Genomic DNA, 15,904 nt, shown 5'->3' on the forward strand with positions numbered 1-15,904 from the left:
AAAGATGCAATCACGCATGCGCACTCGTTCAGTGGGACCATGTGCACAAGTATGCAAGTTAATTTCCATGATGGCGGATAATACCGTTGAAGTCGCATATTCCGGTAACGTCAAACGTGCTGTTTAAACTAATCTAAGTGAATAAATATTATGGATAACGCGACCTGTCTAATTCTGTGGGAGTGGGGCCTCCACTGTCTCATCGACACCTGCAAAAGTAAGCATCCAACTCATAATCTAAAATTTGTATGTAAACGCACGTTTTAGAACTTTGATACTTGATACCTCGTAAATGAAGTAGTTTAATTGTCCATTTATCGTAGAGTGTAGACCATTTTATCTTTCGTTTCTTAGAGCATGGCATTGATAAAGATGCGTTTGAGGCTCTCACGCCTGAGAGTACTTTCGTTGAAAAACTCTTAGAAAACGAAGTGCTTGGAATACAAATAAAATTCGAACGAAAGCTACGAGATTACATCATCTTAAGGGAAAAAGGTATCTCCAATTCAACATCGAATGATTCAGGTTTTGAGACTACAAAATGTATGTTTTTGAACAAAACATATTTAGCAACGCCGACAAAACTATTTTTTGTATACAGCAAAACAATTTATTTGAGACAAAAGAATAATTGGGTTGACCTTACAAAAGTATTTTGTTAAGTTAACAAATAAATTTTGTTAAAGCAACAAAATATTGTACTGGGGTGACAAAAGAATTTTGTTGCCTCAACAACAAAATTTGGTTATGCTAACAAAACAATTTACTTTGGCCAAAAAAAGGTCTGAACAAAAAAATATTGTTGACCCAACAAAATAGTTTTGTTGCATGAAGAGCAACAAAATTATTTTGTTGAGCCAGAAAAATTTTTTTTGTTTCAGCCAAACAGTTTTCTCAGTGTAGGTTCAGGTCTCCCTATCGTACAGCACATTGGTTGCAAATATAGAATTATATATCGAATTGCTAGTTAATCTTTACACGAATCGAAGACAATTTCCGAATTTTAAACTTGTCTGGATAATCTTTCGCCTTATAATCGCTCCACTTTTATTTAAAATGTAGCGATAATTACGACACCAGCGCTATCTACCGTCGTTTAACTTCATTAAATTGAAGAGAAATGAGGATTCCCATCTGTAGGTTTCTTTTTGCTAAGTGGTATGAAATAAGTTCTAATTCATCTCCAATAATCTAATCAATTTGTAGGAGATTTGTCAGTAGGAACAATGTTTTATTCGTGTTTTCTGTTGCTGATTCTACATATTTTTTACCGAGATTTGTTCACTTGAGCGTGACGCAGTACTCGAGCTCATAATTATTCTCCTAAACTCGGTGAAACTTTTTAGAAAATATGTTTAATTTTTAAACGTTTCAAGAATTACCTGCAACAAATATTAGCTTTTATTTTTTCTGTGTTGTTTTAAATCTGTTGTCCCTATTTATAGTTCGAATTCACTAATACTTTTCCGTTTCCCCAATGGTGCTAAGGATACCGTAACAGAAGACAGTTTTTATTCCATCGTAGGAGAAACTTTCGCCAAATAGCATGTAAACTTTAACGGCGGAAAATTTCACATACGACAAAATTTAACTTCAGTTTTTTCTGTGATCATTCCGTCATTGATAAATAAACTACCAAAATACAAGTACTAATCAACTTGTTCTATCCTCTCACCGTCTAATGAAATGTTGCATACAGTTTTTCCACCCTTTCCTTCAAATGCTATGATTTTTATTTCATTCGTGTTAATTTTGAGACCCGTGTTCTTTATGCTAGTATTCAGTCTGCTCAACATTTTCTACAAGTCTTCTTTTGACTGTCACTGTCCCGAGATCAAAAGCTTCTTCATCGAGGAGGGGGATTCTTAGATATTTATCTATCAATATAATAAACAGCCAAAAGGACATAACACATCCTTGTCAACACCTTGCCTAATATCGAGCCAGTCACTCAGTTGCCCATTTACTCACATTGCCAGTGGCATCAAGCGGATTTTTGCCCAATAGATTTTATAAATCATTTTAGTTTCAGACATTCTACAAACTTGAATAGGCATTCCAGAACAACTGAATTCCATTCACAAAATTTAATATATTCCTCACAGTATATCATTATATTATAAAGGAGCAATTGAAAATATAATTTAAAGAAGTTAATTATTTTAAATTCAGAGTACATTAAACTTTTTTGATTACGGAAAACTAGATTTGATCAATCGAAAAACTGATTTCCCTTGAAAAAAATAGTAAACGTCAGTATTGTTCGGGCACGTTGTAGCAGGGCCAGAATGGGTAATAATATGCAATGGAAGGATGGATATAAATTAAACATAATTAAAGAGAAACAATTAGGATTAAGTGATCTTTTCGTCGTCATTCAGATCTCTCAGCTTCCAGTATAATTCCCCCTTGAAAAATTTTCCCGTGGTGGTACCAAATCGTTTACAAGATGAAGATCCAAGAATAGCGCAAGCGCAAGGAGCTTACGAGTGTTGTCGTTTTAAAGGAGCTTGCGGTTGATTGGCTGGAACATGCAGCCAACGGGAAACTTTTGGATCCACGATTTAAACTGGTTCCGGTTTGGGGGATGTACGGGGCCACGGGGGCGAGTACGCAACCGCTATATCACTCGTTTCAAATATTACCACCGTTCGTACCGGCAAGTCGCTGCAGTTACGGATTAAGCTCGTACCTCGCACTACCATTGGATATTTCAAATAAAAATTTATCGCTTTCAGGACGTGAAGAATTCGACAGTTTGTTTTTTCCTTGCTCAGTGTACCCTTCCTTTAAAAAGTAAACCGCCACGATGGTATGTTCTATTGATGATATTGTAAGTCGTCGCCCTGGTAAACGAATTCCTATTACGTTTTTTATTTATTTTTATTTATCTCATTCTCATTCTATTAATCACAATCATAAACGTCTTCTAATCAATTGTTTAATATCCTGCATTCTGCTGAGTTTCCAATTTTCATTCTTAAATAATATCATTTTTTTAATCTCTTTCTTAGTTATTTAATTTATTAAAGTTTGTTTTATCCTATTATGGTTATAAGGATATTATTTCACGTTTACTATAAATAAATAAAATAAATAAATTAGATTATCTTGTGAATGAAGCTTACGTTTAAAACAATTTTTTTCAATCAATATACTACCTTTGATTCAAACAATTTTTCTCTGTATACTCGCTTAACTTAATCAATGATTTAATTTAACTTCTTCAAAAATTTTCCTATTTCATATCCTAACATTTCTTGTAGTATTACAAAAAATATTTTCTTAAAAAGTGCATACATATCAATAATTTTAAGGTTTTAAATTACATCAGAGTGGCCGATATATTTGAAACTTGAAAAATATGATAGATGCAAATCAGGAAATGGATAAGACAACGATTTCTTGGTATTCCAATAACAGATTATGAATAGTACCAAACAACAGCACAGTTTTTTATATTAAAACAAAAGCACTCGAACTGCCCTTCTTTTTGAAATATTAAAACCGATCAAACCTTTAATATTTTGTTTAAACCTAGTTTCATCAACTTTTCATATTTTTTCATTATTAAATAAATCAATTAAGTGACATTTAACACAATTTATATATTGAACTGCGATAAGTATGGTTTAAAATTTGTTTGAAATATTTGCACCCTTTTAATCGTAATTAATAGAAATGCTTATTAAAGCGATTAGTAAAGAACCTCATACTATTAAAATTGAATTTCTACTAATTTGTTTGGTATCAAAATATTAATTAAATGAATTAGTAAGAATTGACTATAAATTACATAGTAGAGGACTATTAATGATCATAAATTTTTACTAAAGCAATACGTAAACGACTTTGCACTAACTATTTGAATTAGTATAATCAAATATTTCAAGAGTATGGCGTATGATGACAATTTTTATATTAAATTTAACGAAATAATCACTGTTTGCGAAAAATGTCATCTTTAGTTGTATAAATATGTAATATTTTTGTAGCGTTATAAATTTGTATGTTCTTCTTCTATATTTTCGCTTCTTTTTCCTCTCTCATCCTTCTGAATGCCTGGTGACTACTTTTATTTAAATTGCATTTTGTTTTTGTTGATTTTGAGGGCTTTCTTCGCACGATCTAAATAAAAGTATTGTATAAAAGTAAACTATTATATTCATAGTCGAAGCTCAAAAAAGCATTTTTTTAAAGTTCTGTTACATTCTATAGTGACTGAAATGAAAGCGGAATAACAAGAATAATATATTTTAAATAATACAACTTGTCAGTTACACGCATGAATTACTTTAGCATGGGAGATGTGTTGCTTTTTATCAATAATATTTCAAATAGTTCGCCAGATGCCATTTTTTAAATTACCAGATAAGGATATATATTAATAATTTTTATTTGAATTTTTATATATTACAATTGAAAAGGTCTTTAAGGTATCTGTAAAATAAAAAACCTTCAAATAACCTACCAAAGTTTTATCCAGTTTCAATCTAAATATATTTCCGAGTGACAATTGCAGCTCTATAATATAAATTTGTTGGCAATGGTGGAAATTTTAATAGAAAAGCATTGTTTTCAACATTATTTTTGGCATCTTTTGTTCATTTACAAAAACGTGAAATAACTGTCTTTATTCGTGTTTGTTTACAGGCTGACGAGCTCCCGCCCGAGCAGATTGCTGGTACGTAGTAAAGGAAAAATAGAATTCTACTCGAGATTAACTCATATGTTAACACAAATGGGAGAGTCGAATCCCCGAAATTACTTCAGTTTCCAATCGATATTTTTAAAGAACAGACTACCTCCTATTTACAAAAGTATTTCCAAGAAATTCAAAATCTTTTTACGGCTATCATTAACTTCAAAAAAGGATCTTTAGTTTTGTATTCGTTAAATACATTAATGATAAATGTAAAATCGTTTTCATTAAAGTTTGTAGTTTCTCTACAAAAATACATGTGTTAAAATGTGGGTTTTTTCACTAGTTGCTTGTCATCTGAGTCATTGATATGCCCCCGCAAATTTTGAAATAATGTGTTTACATTTTAACAAAACCAATGTTTTAACGAAGCGTTTCATCTTCTGGAGAAAGCTCTGGCCGATCTCATTCTCCATGTGCTTGGTCGTGAGTCACAATGATGGAAACAAATGTTATTTTGAGATGTTTTTGAAAATTTCTATTAATACACACTACGCTACAATACATTTTCCTCTATCATGAATAAAGTAGGGTCGGATCGCCTCACTAAAAATATCGAATTTAAAAGAATTAGATATTTATATGAATCAACGTATAATAATTTTTTAAATTGTAGATTACGAAATATTTTTTAAAGTTTTATTCAAAAACATGTTTTGAGCTATTTAAGAAATATTGTATGTCTTTCACTATCACTTAATTTTTTATTTTTTTATTAAAATCCTGTCTCTTAGTGCAGACAGAATTATCGTGAAGCGATCAAAAATAAACAGACCACCCACTCTGAACTTTCTCATATTATTAGAAAGCATGGTTTTATACAGACTTTAGAGGTTTAAAGATGTACAATTAATCATTCTTTGGAAAATATTTCCAATAATTCGATTGACGTATCAATTAATCATATAAAAGGGAGTCACCCTATGATTTCCGAACAATACTAAATTTAAAAATTTTCTCTATTTGACTAGACGCTTGTCTGTCTCTCTTGACTCTCTTAAAGCAAACGTCATGGGCAAACCTCATTTACACGTTCCGGAAGGTGGCCCGGGCTAGTACTATCTTTAGTCCTTCTTTAAACTGAAAACCATTCCATACACACGACATATATTCACTCTCTTTAGCTAACTGGCGCACCAGAATGAACATGTCTTAAACCCTAAAAATTTAGTATTCTCAAAAATTTCTTCTCTAAATCAATTTTAGTACAGAATGTTTCACGGGACAGAATCGGCTATTTATCATTATAATTAAATTGGAAGTTCAACTTTTACGTACAGTTCAATCGAAATCACAAAAATTAAAATGAATCTCTTTTCTTAAATAAACAGTTTTAACCAAAGCTATTTTTCCATAATTTCACTAATTATAAATTTTACATTGTAGATGTTCAACATTTTTATTATATTTTCAGTTTAGTAAAATTGAAATTGAAAATTAAACAATCTCAAATTTTAATAAATTTAAATGCAAAATTCATTAACTGTTAAGTTTCAAACATTAAAGAAAGTTATTGGTTTTCAAATTTATAAGAAAGAAAACTTTAAAATTCTATATTAGAAGCGATGCAGAATAAATAATGATAAAATTAAAAAATTATTTAGAAACTCGTACAAATTCGAATTAGGTAAAATACAAGTTTTTCAACAATTAGAATTCGGATTTGCTTCTTTTAAAACCGAACTTTTTATTTTCTCTGTCTGTTCCACATCCGCTTGCTATGGCGTAAAACACCATGATCCAGATTTTTTTCAACATCACACAGTTTCAAGTTTATACCAAGCCACCCTGAAAGTTTATTTGAGTTTGAATCGACCAGCAACAGCTGCTGTGGTTCCATATAGAACTAAGCAGAACGCGTTTTTCCTTCCGGAAAAAATATCGAATGACAAAATATTTTTTCTATAGACACTATTAAAAATAAATGCGATAAATTTTTATTTTTGAGACATATACATTTAGAGCCTTAAAATTAATATTAAATTATTTTCGGGGGAAAAAGTCTAGAGGAAGATGAACTGTCTTATGAAATAGTTTGGGTAATTCATTAAAATTGTCTTCGTAATAAAATGCATCTGAGATTCGTCAAATTGCAAAATTTTCTCCTGACAAGAAATTTATTGTCCACTTATATTGAATGTTAATGAATGTTAGAACGTCGTAAATTACAATCTAAGGATTTCTAGACCAGCAACTCGTTCAAGATCTTCGCCGAATTAACATGGATCGAGTCGTGCGAGCCAAATAAGCTTCGCGCCAGAATCGCGGGGGAATGGAAGGAAGGGCATTAACATCGGATCTAAATTCGAATGCATTGGCGTCAGCGTACGCTCAGTGTTGTCACCACTCAGAAAACCAAATTTAGTATTGCCTTATATATCTCTGTTTTAATTATCTCGTGTCAATTAATGAAAACAGAACACATAAGTTCAGTGAAAAAGAAGAAATTTCTGGATTCAAATTCATATCTGAGATGATGGCTGTATTTATTTTAAATTAATTTAATCAATGTCTTACTAAAATAAAATAAAACATACAATAAACATTTAACTTAAAGACTATTTTTTTTTCGACTAGAAAAAAGATTAAAGACCCAAAAGTTGATGAATGATCGGAAATATTTTCAATTTCTAGAAGTAAAAATTTAACTGTCACTTGATATACAAAAAATTATTAAATTTTTGATTAGTTTCATTTGAAAGTCTTCACAATTACTTATCTTCAAATTAATTCAAATTATATCATTGTAAGCACTACAGATTTTAAACGGTTGAGACTTTGAGTTTGAAATATTCAAGAACTGACGTCTTTAAATGTAAAATCATCCAGATTGCAATGCCTAATCGTAAATTATTAAGTTTTAACAGGCTTGAGTTTAAAATTCATGCTTTTTTAAATTAAAAGGTTAAATAATACAAATTTGCAAGTGTGGACTGTCTCAAATAAAACGCATTTGAGCTACAAGTTAGCCAATTTTGACTTAAAAACGTTTAAAATCTAATAATTAAAACTTAAAGTTGTCATAAATTAACATTTTCAAACTCAACCGTTTGAAATACAATCATTTCTCATTTTTGAAATCCGAGCAAAATCCGACATTTTATCCCAATGTGGAGGTTTGTAATGCCGTAGATATTTAAATCTACTTTTTGGACATGCTTAGATATAATTCGAACCGGAAGCCTCAAAAATGCAATTTAAAATATCGTGTATGTTTCTTCTGCTTGCTAATTAATGCTCAAATTAATGTCTAGTTCTGAAAAGATTCTGAGCTAGATTGGTAAATTAGAACGGTTTTTCCATGTGCTTACATTTTCCTTAAAAAAAATTTACGATTGTCCTATTGGAAAATATTTTATGACCTTTTATGATCTACCAACACCGGTTTATGAATTTTTTAAATCTCCCCGCTGTGCGGCTCCCAAGTTTGTGCGCTCCTGGGGCGCGCGTCTGTTGTAATGCTACGCGCTCCGTCTTTGTACTTACACATCGATAACTGTAATTTTATGATTGTGAATTCTCTTTTGTTAAAGCCTCTTCGGTTTTATCAAACAGATTCTCATTAGGTATCTCGTCCTTCGCACTCGCCTTTGTTAAAAATACGAACTTTTTTACATTATGTTCAAAACTATTATATCAAAAGTACATTACATTTATTTCTGTACTTGGGCCTGGGATTGCTTATTCAGATTTTGCAAAATAAAGCAAAAATTTTATTTCTCATATTTACTTTACTATTTGTTCCTTATTTTACACTATCATTTAAATAAATTTATATCGTCAGGAGTCCTAATATGCATTGATATTAAAGCAGATGTGTTTTCGTTGTTTTGTTTTTATAAATTAAAAAAGTAGCTATACTTAAAAAAACAATTATAATAATTAAGATTTTATTGCACTTTGAGTCGTTTGTCCAAAAACTTAATTTCTTTATTTTATATGTTATTTTTTACGATTTAGGCAAAAAATACAAATCCTATCAAAAAATTATTCACAACAAATTAATAGATCTTTTTTGAGTGAACAACTTTTTTCAATAATTTTTTTCGTACGTTGTGCCGTTTTTCCAAAATTTAACTTTTTTATTGTTAATGTTACTTTTCCCAATTCAAACATAAACGAAGCGTTCTGTGAAAAAGTTATTCATGGCAAATTTGTAGCTCTTTTTTTAACAACTTTTGTTTATTCATTTTTTCAGAGTTTTTGCCGTTCGTCCAAAAATTAAATTTTTTTATTTTTTAGGATTAAAACAAAAACTAAACGTTCTATCAAAAAATGAATAATACCAAATGTATAGAGTATTGACTTTTCAACTTTTATCTTTTATTTTTTTTTCTTAACTTACGTCGTTTTTCAAAAAATTTAATTTTTTTTTTAATTTTATTTTTCCCGATTGGAACGAAAAGTACGCATCCTACAATAAATAATTAATAACAAATTTTTAGCTCTTTTTAGGGTTAACAACTTTCCTTAATTATTTTTTTGTTGTGGCTGGTGTCGTTTGTCAAAAAATTTAATTTTTCAATTTTTAATATGGTTTTTTACGAATAAAACAATAACAACGCATTCTATCAAAAAGTGGTTCATAATAATTTTATAGATCATTTTTAGATGCACAATTTTTCTCAAGTCACAATTTTTTATATCTTGATATAAAAAATTTTTAATAAAAATTTTCATATCTTAATAATCTTGTAGGGCTTTAAAAAAAGCCACGTTTTTCTTTTCTTGTTTTTTTTTTTATATCGTGCGTTGTATGGCTAAAATTTTTCATTTTCGTTTTTTTTTTAATTTTGAAAATTCTATAACTCTGATAATTTTCTTTTGATTGGAGAAAGTCGTATGGACAAATTATTTAAATTTTCAAGTAATATGAATAGCCGCACATTGAATTTTTAAATCTTTGATCAAAATGGTCACCAAAATTTTCAAATTTCTCTAACGTTATTAAAATTCATTCGAAATAGCTTTTTAACGAACTTGATTCGCCTTTTTGGACCATAAAACAGGGTGCAAAAGGAAATGATAATCAGAAAATTCCTTCGAGAATTATCACGTCGTCAGACAACAGAGAGACCCACAGACATACCGACAGATAGACATTTTCATAAAAACTATTTTTTCTGACTCAGGTCTCAAAACGTCGAGAATTGACGAAAATTAGATAGGTCCAGATTCACATGAATCTAAGACATTCAATCATAAATTATGATAATGTAAGAAATTCGTTGAAATTTTTATATGTGGAAAACTTTTTTAAATTGTTCGCATCTTCGAGACGCATTGAAAGACTTATTGGCGAACCAGCACAACGAAAAAATACCTATCATTAAATCATCTTAGCTTGGGATTTAGACTAAATTAAGAAATAACTTAATGAAATTTATTCAGCTTGCATATAATCTACAAAGGTTTTCTTTCTTGTGAGAAAGAAGTGACAAGTCAGCCAAGTAATGGTCACATTCTGAGCTCAAATTTTACTAAACCTAGATGTTAGGTAACTACAGGTTAATCAATTTATTGTATAATATATAAGTCTGTATAAACATTTAATAATTTCTGTCGGATTACTAATTATAATAAGGTTTATGTAGTTATTGAAGTAAAGAATCACTGATTTTAAGAAAACTACCGTTGATTTTAAAGTAACTACTTTCTACTTTGTATTTGTTGAGAACAAGCTTAAAAATTTAACACTTACAAGTTAACACTTTTTAATATCTGTTTTGATAATTTGAGATAATCTTGAATAATCTTGAATAAGAACAATAAATGGTATACTTGAAAACTGTTCTGCGGTATGTTGAAGCTGACTTCCGAGTGCGAGCGCGAGGATTCACTTAACACGCGGCCCTGTACCTCAATAAATCTTAATTTGTCCATTTTCTTACTTGGTATTTTTCATATTAAAAAAATAAAGCTTTCCTTTTTGCCTAGCTAAAAAAATCGAAGAACCCTAAACTGCAAAAAAAGTTTTAATAAACAATCAATTTATTTTAATAATTGTTAAAAATGATTTTTTGTTATAAATAATAAAATAGCATGAAAGGATGTAAGAATCACTTTCTGAACCCCGCATGACAATTCAAATCACGTAATTGGAAAGCTAGTTACAGGATTCTTAAACTACCTGTGTAGGCGTTTGGGTGGGTAATTCAACCCACTAACACTTGGGGAAGGGTGGTAAACCTAGGCTAGAAATTTCTACATGAGTACTGCGGGGTAAACTAACATATTCCCAGAAATTGAAGACAATCGAAGAACATCAATTTTAAAGTTGGGACAGTTGGGAAATAGTGCCCCAATGAATAGAGCCACTGTACTTCTCAGCGGTATTTTAGATTGTAATGGTCATTCTGTTATTTTTTATTAAAAGTATATATTATTAAAAAATTTTATAATTAATAAGAATCATAGAGAAAGTTAATAATTAAATACATTTTTGGAATTTTTTAGTCTTGCGCAAAGCTTTCGACAGCTTCGACAGAGAAAAGAGTGGCAGCATTCCTACAGACATGGTTGCGGACATTCTTCGACTGATGGGACAACCTTTCAACAAAAAGATTCTTGACGAGCTTATTGAAGAAGTCGACGCAGACAGTAAGCAATTTTTTTAAATTTACAAATAAACTTCTATCGTTTTTAGCAAAATGTACCAGTTTGAAATTTTTAAAATAAAAATGTCGGGTACCCCTGACGGACCGAAAGAAACGAATGGGGCCTCTACAATGTACCCGTAAAGAGACCCCATTGGTTCACCATTCGGTTCCTTTTTTTAAAAAACTCGAAAAAATAGCACAATAAACTTTTAAATTGTTGAAATTCGGATTCTACGTCAAAATTCCCTATAGAGGGTCACGGAATAATCGCAATAGTTTTTTTGCAATGGTAAAAAGTTTTAAAAAATATAAGACATGTAACGCCTGTTGACTGTTACTTACAGGCGATGCGTTTGAAGTGTAGCAGTCAACAGGCGTTATACGTCTTATATTTTTTTACCGTTGCAAAAAAAACTATTGCGATTATTCCGTGACCTTCTATAGGGAATTTTAACGTAGAATCCGAATTTCAACAATTTAAAAGTTGATTTTGCTGTTTTTTCGAGTTTTTAAAGAAGAAACCGAATGGGGACCCAATGGGGTCTTTACGGGTACTTTGTAGAGGCTCCATTCGGTTCCTTAGGTCCGCCAGAGACTCCATGAAGAGATCTTCACAAAGTTTGTTTGTACCAAGCGCGGATCCACGGTGGGGCGATAGGGTTGTTGAACCCCACCAAAGGTTCTTGAATTGCATACAGTATCAGAAAATATAACCCATGCACGCAGCTATTACAAAGTAACCCTTTCATAACTTTTCGAATCGCCCCCGCACAATTCAGTTTCTCAATCCGCCCTTGGCTTGTACCATTATGCTGTCCTGATATAGAAAATTAACATCAACTTACACTGCAACGCGAGGCAAATCTACGTAAAACTGCAGTTGTTATGTTTCTTCATTAGCATTGAAGTATTTTGAATTGATTATTAATCTGATGTTTAAAGGAGTATATAATTCTTTAACATATTTTGATTTTTTTAACCATATTCGTTGATTAATCTTTTAGAATCCGGACGTCTTGAATTTGAAGAATTCGTAACCCTCGCTGCCAAATTCATCGTAGAAGAAGATGCCGAAGCCCTGGAAAAAGAACTTCGCGAAGCTTTCAGATTATACGACAAAGAGGGTAATTTCCGAAAAATCTCATTTACTTTCATAAAATGGAAAATAAAGTGAACTCTTGTTTATTGTAAAGCCGCGAAACGTAAACATTTGCGTGCCTCTAGACTGGAGGTCAAGCCACGTTCATTGGCTGTCCCGGGCGTGTATCAATGTGCGCGCGGTAAGCAATGAGTACACATTTGCGTATCATGCATGTCAGTGTTTTACAAGTGTTATGTTAGCGTACGACGTGACAAATGTAACATTTCCTATGGCCAACTATAAATCAATAGAATAAAAAAACTACTCAAACATTTCGCGAAATTTTTAGTGTTGTAGCATGACGTCACGATCGTGATAGGACAAGTGGAAAAGTCAGGAAGATTAGCATAATTGGTACATCTTGACATAGGAATGCATACGCCTTTATGGAGAAAAATTCGAAACATACAAGTAAGTTATAAATGTCCGAATAGTAATATTTTTCAAGTATAGAATAAATTTGCGCAATTCTGTTTCATCCTTTTATTGGTACAACATCTGTCAACTTCATTAAATTTCATGAAAAAATCAAAAATTTGAAGTTTTAGTACCAGATTGTGAGCAAATATATCTAATACACTAACCTCAAATTTTGGATATTTTATTTTATTTCGTGAAACTGAAAGGTCAGTCGACAAAAGAATGGAACATGACTAAGAAGTTACATTCTACACATGACAAATATTACTATTCTTACATTTATGACTTATTTTTACGTTTAGAATATTTTATAAAAAAACTCGTATTCATTTCCATGACGTCATGCTAAGGCACTTAATTCAAACCAACGAGGGCTTCTCGCTCTTTGGGCCTCTTTTTAATTGGTTAGCCATTGACGCGGGCGAGATCGTAGAGGAACCGTGGTGGGTGGTGACGGAAGTGAGTCATTTAAATATCCCAGCATAGGGGACTTGAAATATACGTAAACCTTGAAATAGGTGCGTCTAGAAATAGGCAATAGTGCACAGTATATATTTATATAGTTTCATTCTACTTTCTTTTACGGCAGATCTGATACCATTGTTTTAATTACTAACAAAGTCCTGTAAATTGACTAAACCAAAAACGAGCATTTTTCTGTCTCATATACATAACGCATCGAAATGATAGATCTTCTCGTGGGCGGCGCTATTGTCCTAGGACATACCTTTCGTGGAAAAAATACTTTGCCCGATTATATGCAATAGTATTTTAGTTGAAGTCCCAACTTACTAGCTAGAGCTAAGCTCTACATCATCCTGAGGTGCGTTCCAAGCGACCACCCGGGTGAATTGGTGGGTGAAGTAATGAAGTGGGCGGAGTTTACTAGGGTGAAGTGGAAGGAGAATGGTAGAATGAACGGTTTCAAGTGAGCGTCGGGTGTATGTTTGGTGAAAGATAGTTGAGGTTACGTTACACAAAAGTTTAAAAAAATGCAATAACAGGATAAGAAGATTTTAATTGCTACTTCAGTAATAAGGTCATTGTTATTACAAACAGTGATGTGTTCAATAATAGTGAAAAATGATGAAGATACTAAACTTTAGATGATGAAGATACTAAATTTTAGTCTACTACTAAACTTGCGATTCTCGCCACTTCTACCCGCCAATTCCACTGTTCACTCACTTCCACCTACCTAGTTTCAGTGGGTGAAATAGTCACCCGTCGAGTGACCCCCACTCTTCACCCGAGTGACCACTGAACGTTTCACCCGAGTGAAGCCCAACACTCACCTAACATCGTGGAAGGGCTCGGAGTGCACCCGGGTGGTCCCCTGGAACGCACCCCTGGCAGATGGATTCGAATAGGGATCCTGTACACTGTACAGCAGTGGTCGGCAAACTACTGCCGCGCTGCAGCCCTAGATGTCACGGCGGGTGCAGTCAAAATCTCGTGGCAGTACCTGTTACCACCAAGAAGGTCCAACTCGCCATGGACGCTTCCATTATTAAGCAGTTCGAGTAACGGGGATTAAAATTCAAAACAAAAAATTCTCATTTTCCAAATTAGCTTTCTGAAACCTCGAAATTAAAAACCTGTGGATTCTTGGTATCAAAAGGAATCTTAAAAAACTTCTTAAAATTCTAAAAATAAATGCATTATAGCTCTTTTAGTTTAAAATTGAGTTTTCTTAATATTTCATCAAATCATTGATTTTTAACTTTCCAAGTACAAGTTTAGATGTATTTAATCGCAAAAAAGTCACCGGTTTTGAATTCCAGACTTATTAAAATCGCTATCATAAGAATTTAAAACAAAATTTATTTGTAACTTTTTATTCACATTGAGTATCCCGTCTAACAATGAACGTCTGCCGGGGAAAACCAACACATCTCGGGAAAACATAGCGCTGACGAACAAAGCGCGGGAGGCGAACAAAATTTCTTGGGTCAAACCTGACCTTACCTAAAAAGTGGGCAAAAAGTTTGCCGAACACTGCTGTACAGGATTCTTTAGAGGGTTTCGTACGGAATCCTGTACAGGAATCCTAGTGAAACTAATCTACCAGGATGCCTTACGGCCTAGCTCTCTCTCTCTCTCTTTAGTGTGTCGAATCTTCAGGGGTATAAAGAGAAGCAATACATTAAAGATATGTATTTATGTTTCTTTACATCATTAAATTTATTATATTAAAATTTTGCCGAACGGAGGAAACCGTTCTAGATTCTTTATAGCAGGGGTCTTCAGCGAGGAGAAATCGAGTCCCAAATACTCATTTGCAAGATGTTTCGTTTCCACTAATACGCCGCCTCACTCGGCACGGAATTATTCCGCGTCACTCTTACAGCTGAGTAGACTTGCTACCCTGGGTAGGACGGCTACCCGGCGGTAGGGGAATGCCACCCCGGGCCGGGTAGCTCGGTAAGCTCCAGGGCAGGGTCCCCGCTGTGAGCATAGGACTACTTTTGTTGACCTAGCATAAATGCCTTTCATTGTTCTGAGACTGAGACCTGTTACAATAACTGAAGTTATGAAGGTATGACACAATGAAATTTAAATGAGTTGAATCAATTTCGTGATATAATTTTAGAAATATGGAAAAAAGTTCATAAAAAACCGGTTAATATTTTCACTAAAATCCAACGCTGCCTATTAAAATTCGCTAATGAATATTTTACAAAATTTTCCATTTTTCCTAATCGGCTCTAATTTTCTTACAATGGGAAGGTCGAGCGCGACAAGCCTGCACATGCCCGCATCATAGTCTGTCAAGTGTCCCCCCTTGGGTTTAAGTATTATGAAAAAAAATCGAGGGTGGCGGCCCTACCGCTCCCCAGAAAGAACGAAAAAATTTGGGAATTGCTGGAGTAGAAGGTTGTGGTGGTAGAAACGAAACATGTGGTAAATGAGTCTTTGCGGCCGAATTTCCCATCGCAGAAGAGCCCTGCTTTATAGCAGCGATTCCCAAACTAGTGCCGACGGACGGCGGCCCGAACGGCCGGGCAGCCCCCTAGGGGAGAAGCCAGCCCGGGCCCAGCT

The 15,904-nt window shown here is 32.8% G+C and overlaps 1 protein-coding gene across 2 annotated transcripts in view; it reads left to right on the top strand.

Annotated features, from left to right (window-relative positions):
* The first annotated feature begins 2,644 nt into the window (after positions 1 to 2,644).
* Positions 2,645 to 15,904, top strand: part of LOC117168186 (troponin C, isoallergen Bla g 6.0301) — an 18,831-nt gene continuing 5,571 nt past the window's right edge. The window contains exons 1-4 of one of the 2 annotated variants that reach the window (XM_033353644.1): positions 2,645 to 2,812; positions 4,654 to 4,684; positions 11,159 to 11,302; positions 12,306 to 12,425. In XM_033353644.1, coding sequence (XP_033209535.1) covers positions 2,810 to 2,812; positions 4,654 to 4,684; positions 11,159 to 11,302; positions 12,306 to 12,425 — 298 coding nt within the window. In that variant the 5' untranslated portion in view covers positions 2,645 to 2,809. Of the gene's footprint in view, positions 2,834 to 4,653; positions 4,685 to 11,158; positions 11,303 to 12,305; positions 12,426 to 15,904 lie in introns of both variants that reach the window. The other variant, XM_033353643.1, reaches the window with a different exon arrangement.

Source organism: Belonocnema kinseyi, chromosome 2 (genome assembly GCF_010883055.1).
Source record: "Belonocnema kinseyi isolate 2016_QV_RU_SX_M_011 chromosome 2, B_treatae_v1, whole genome shotgun sequence".
NCBI classification, from domain to species: Eukaryota; Metazoa; Arthropoda; class Insecta; order Hymenoptera; family Cynipidae; genus Belonocnema; species Belonocnema kinseyi.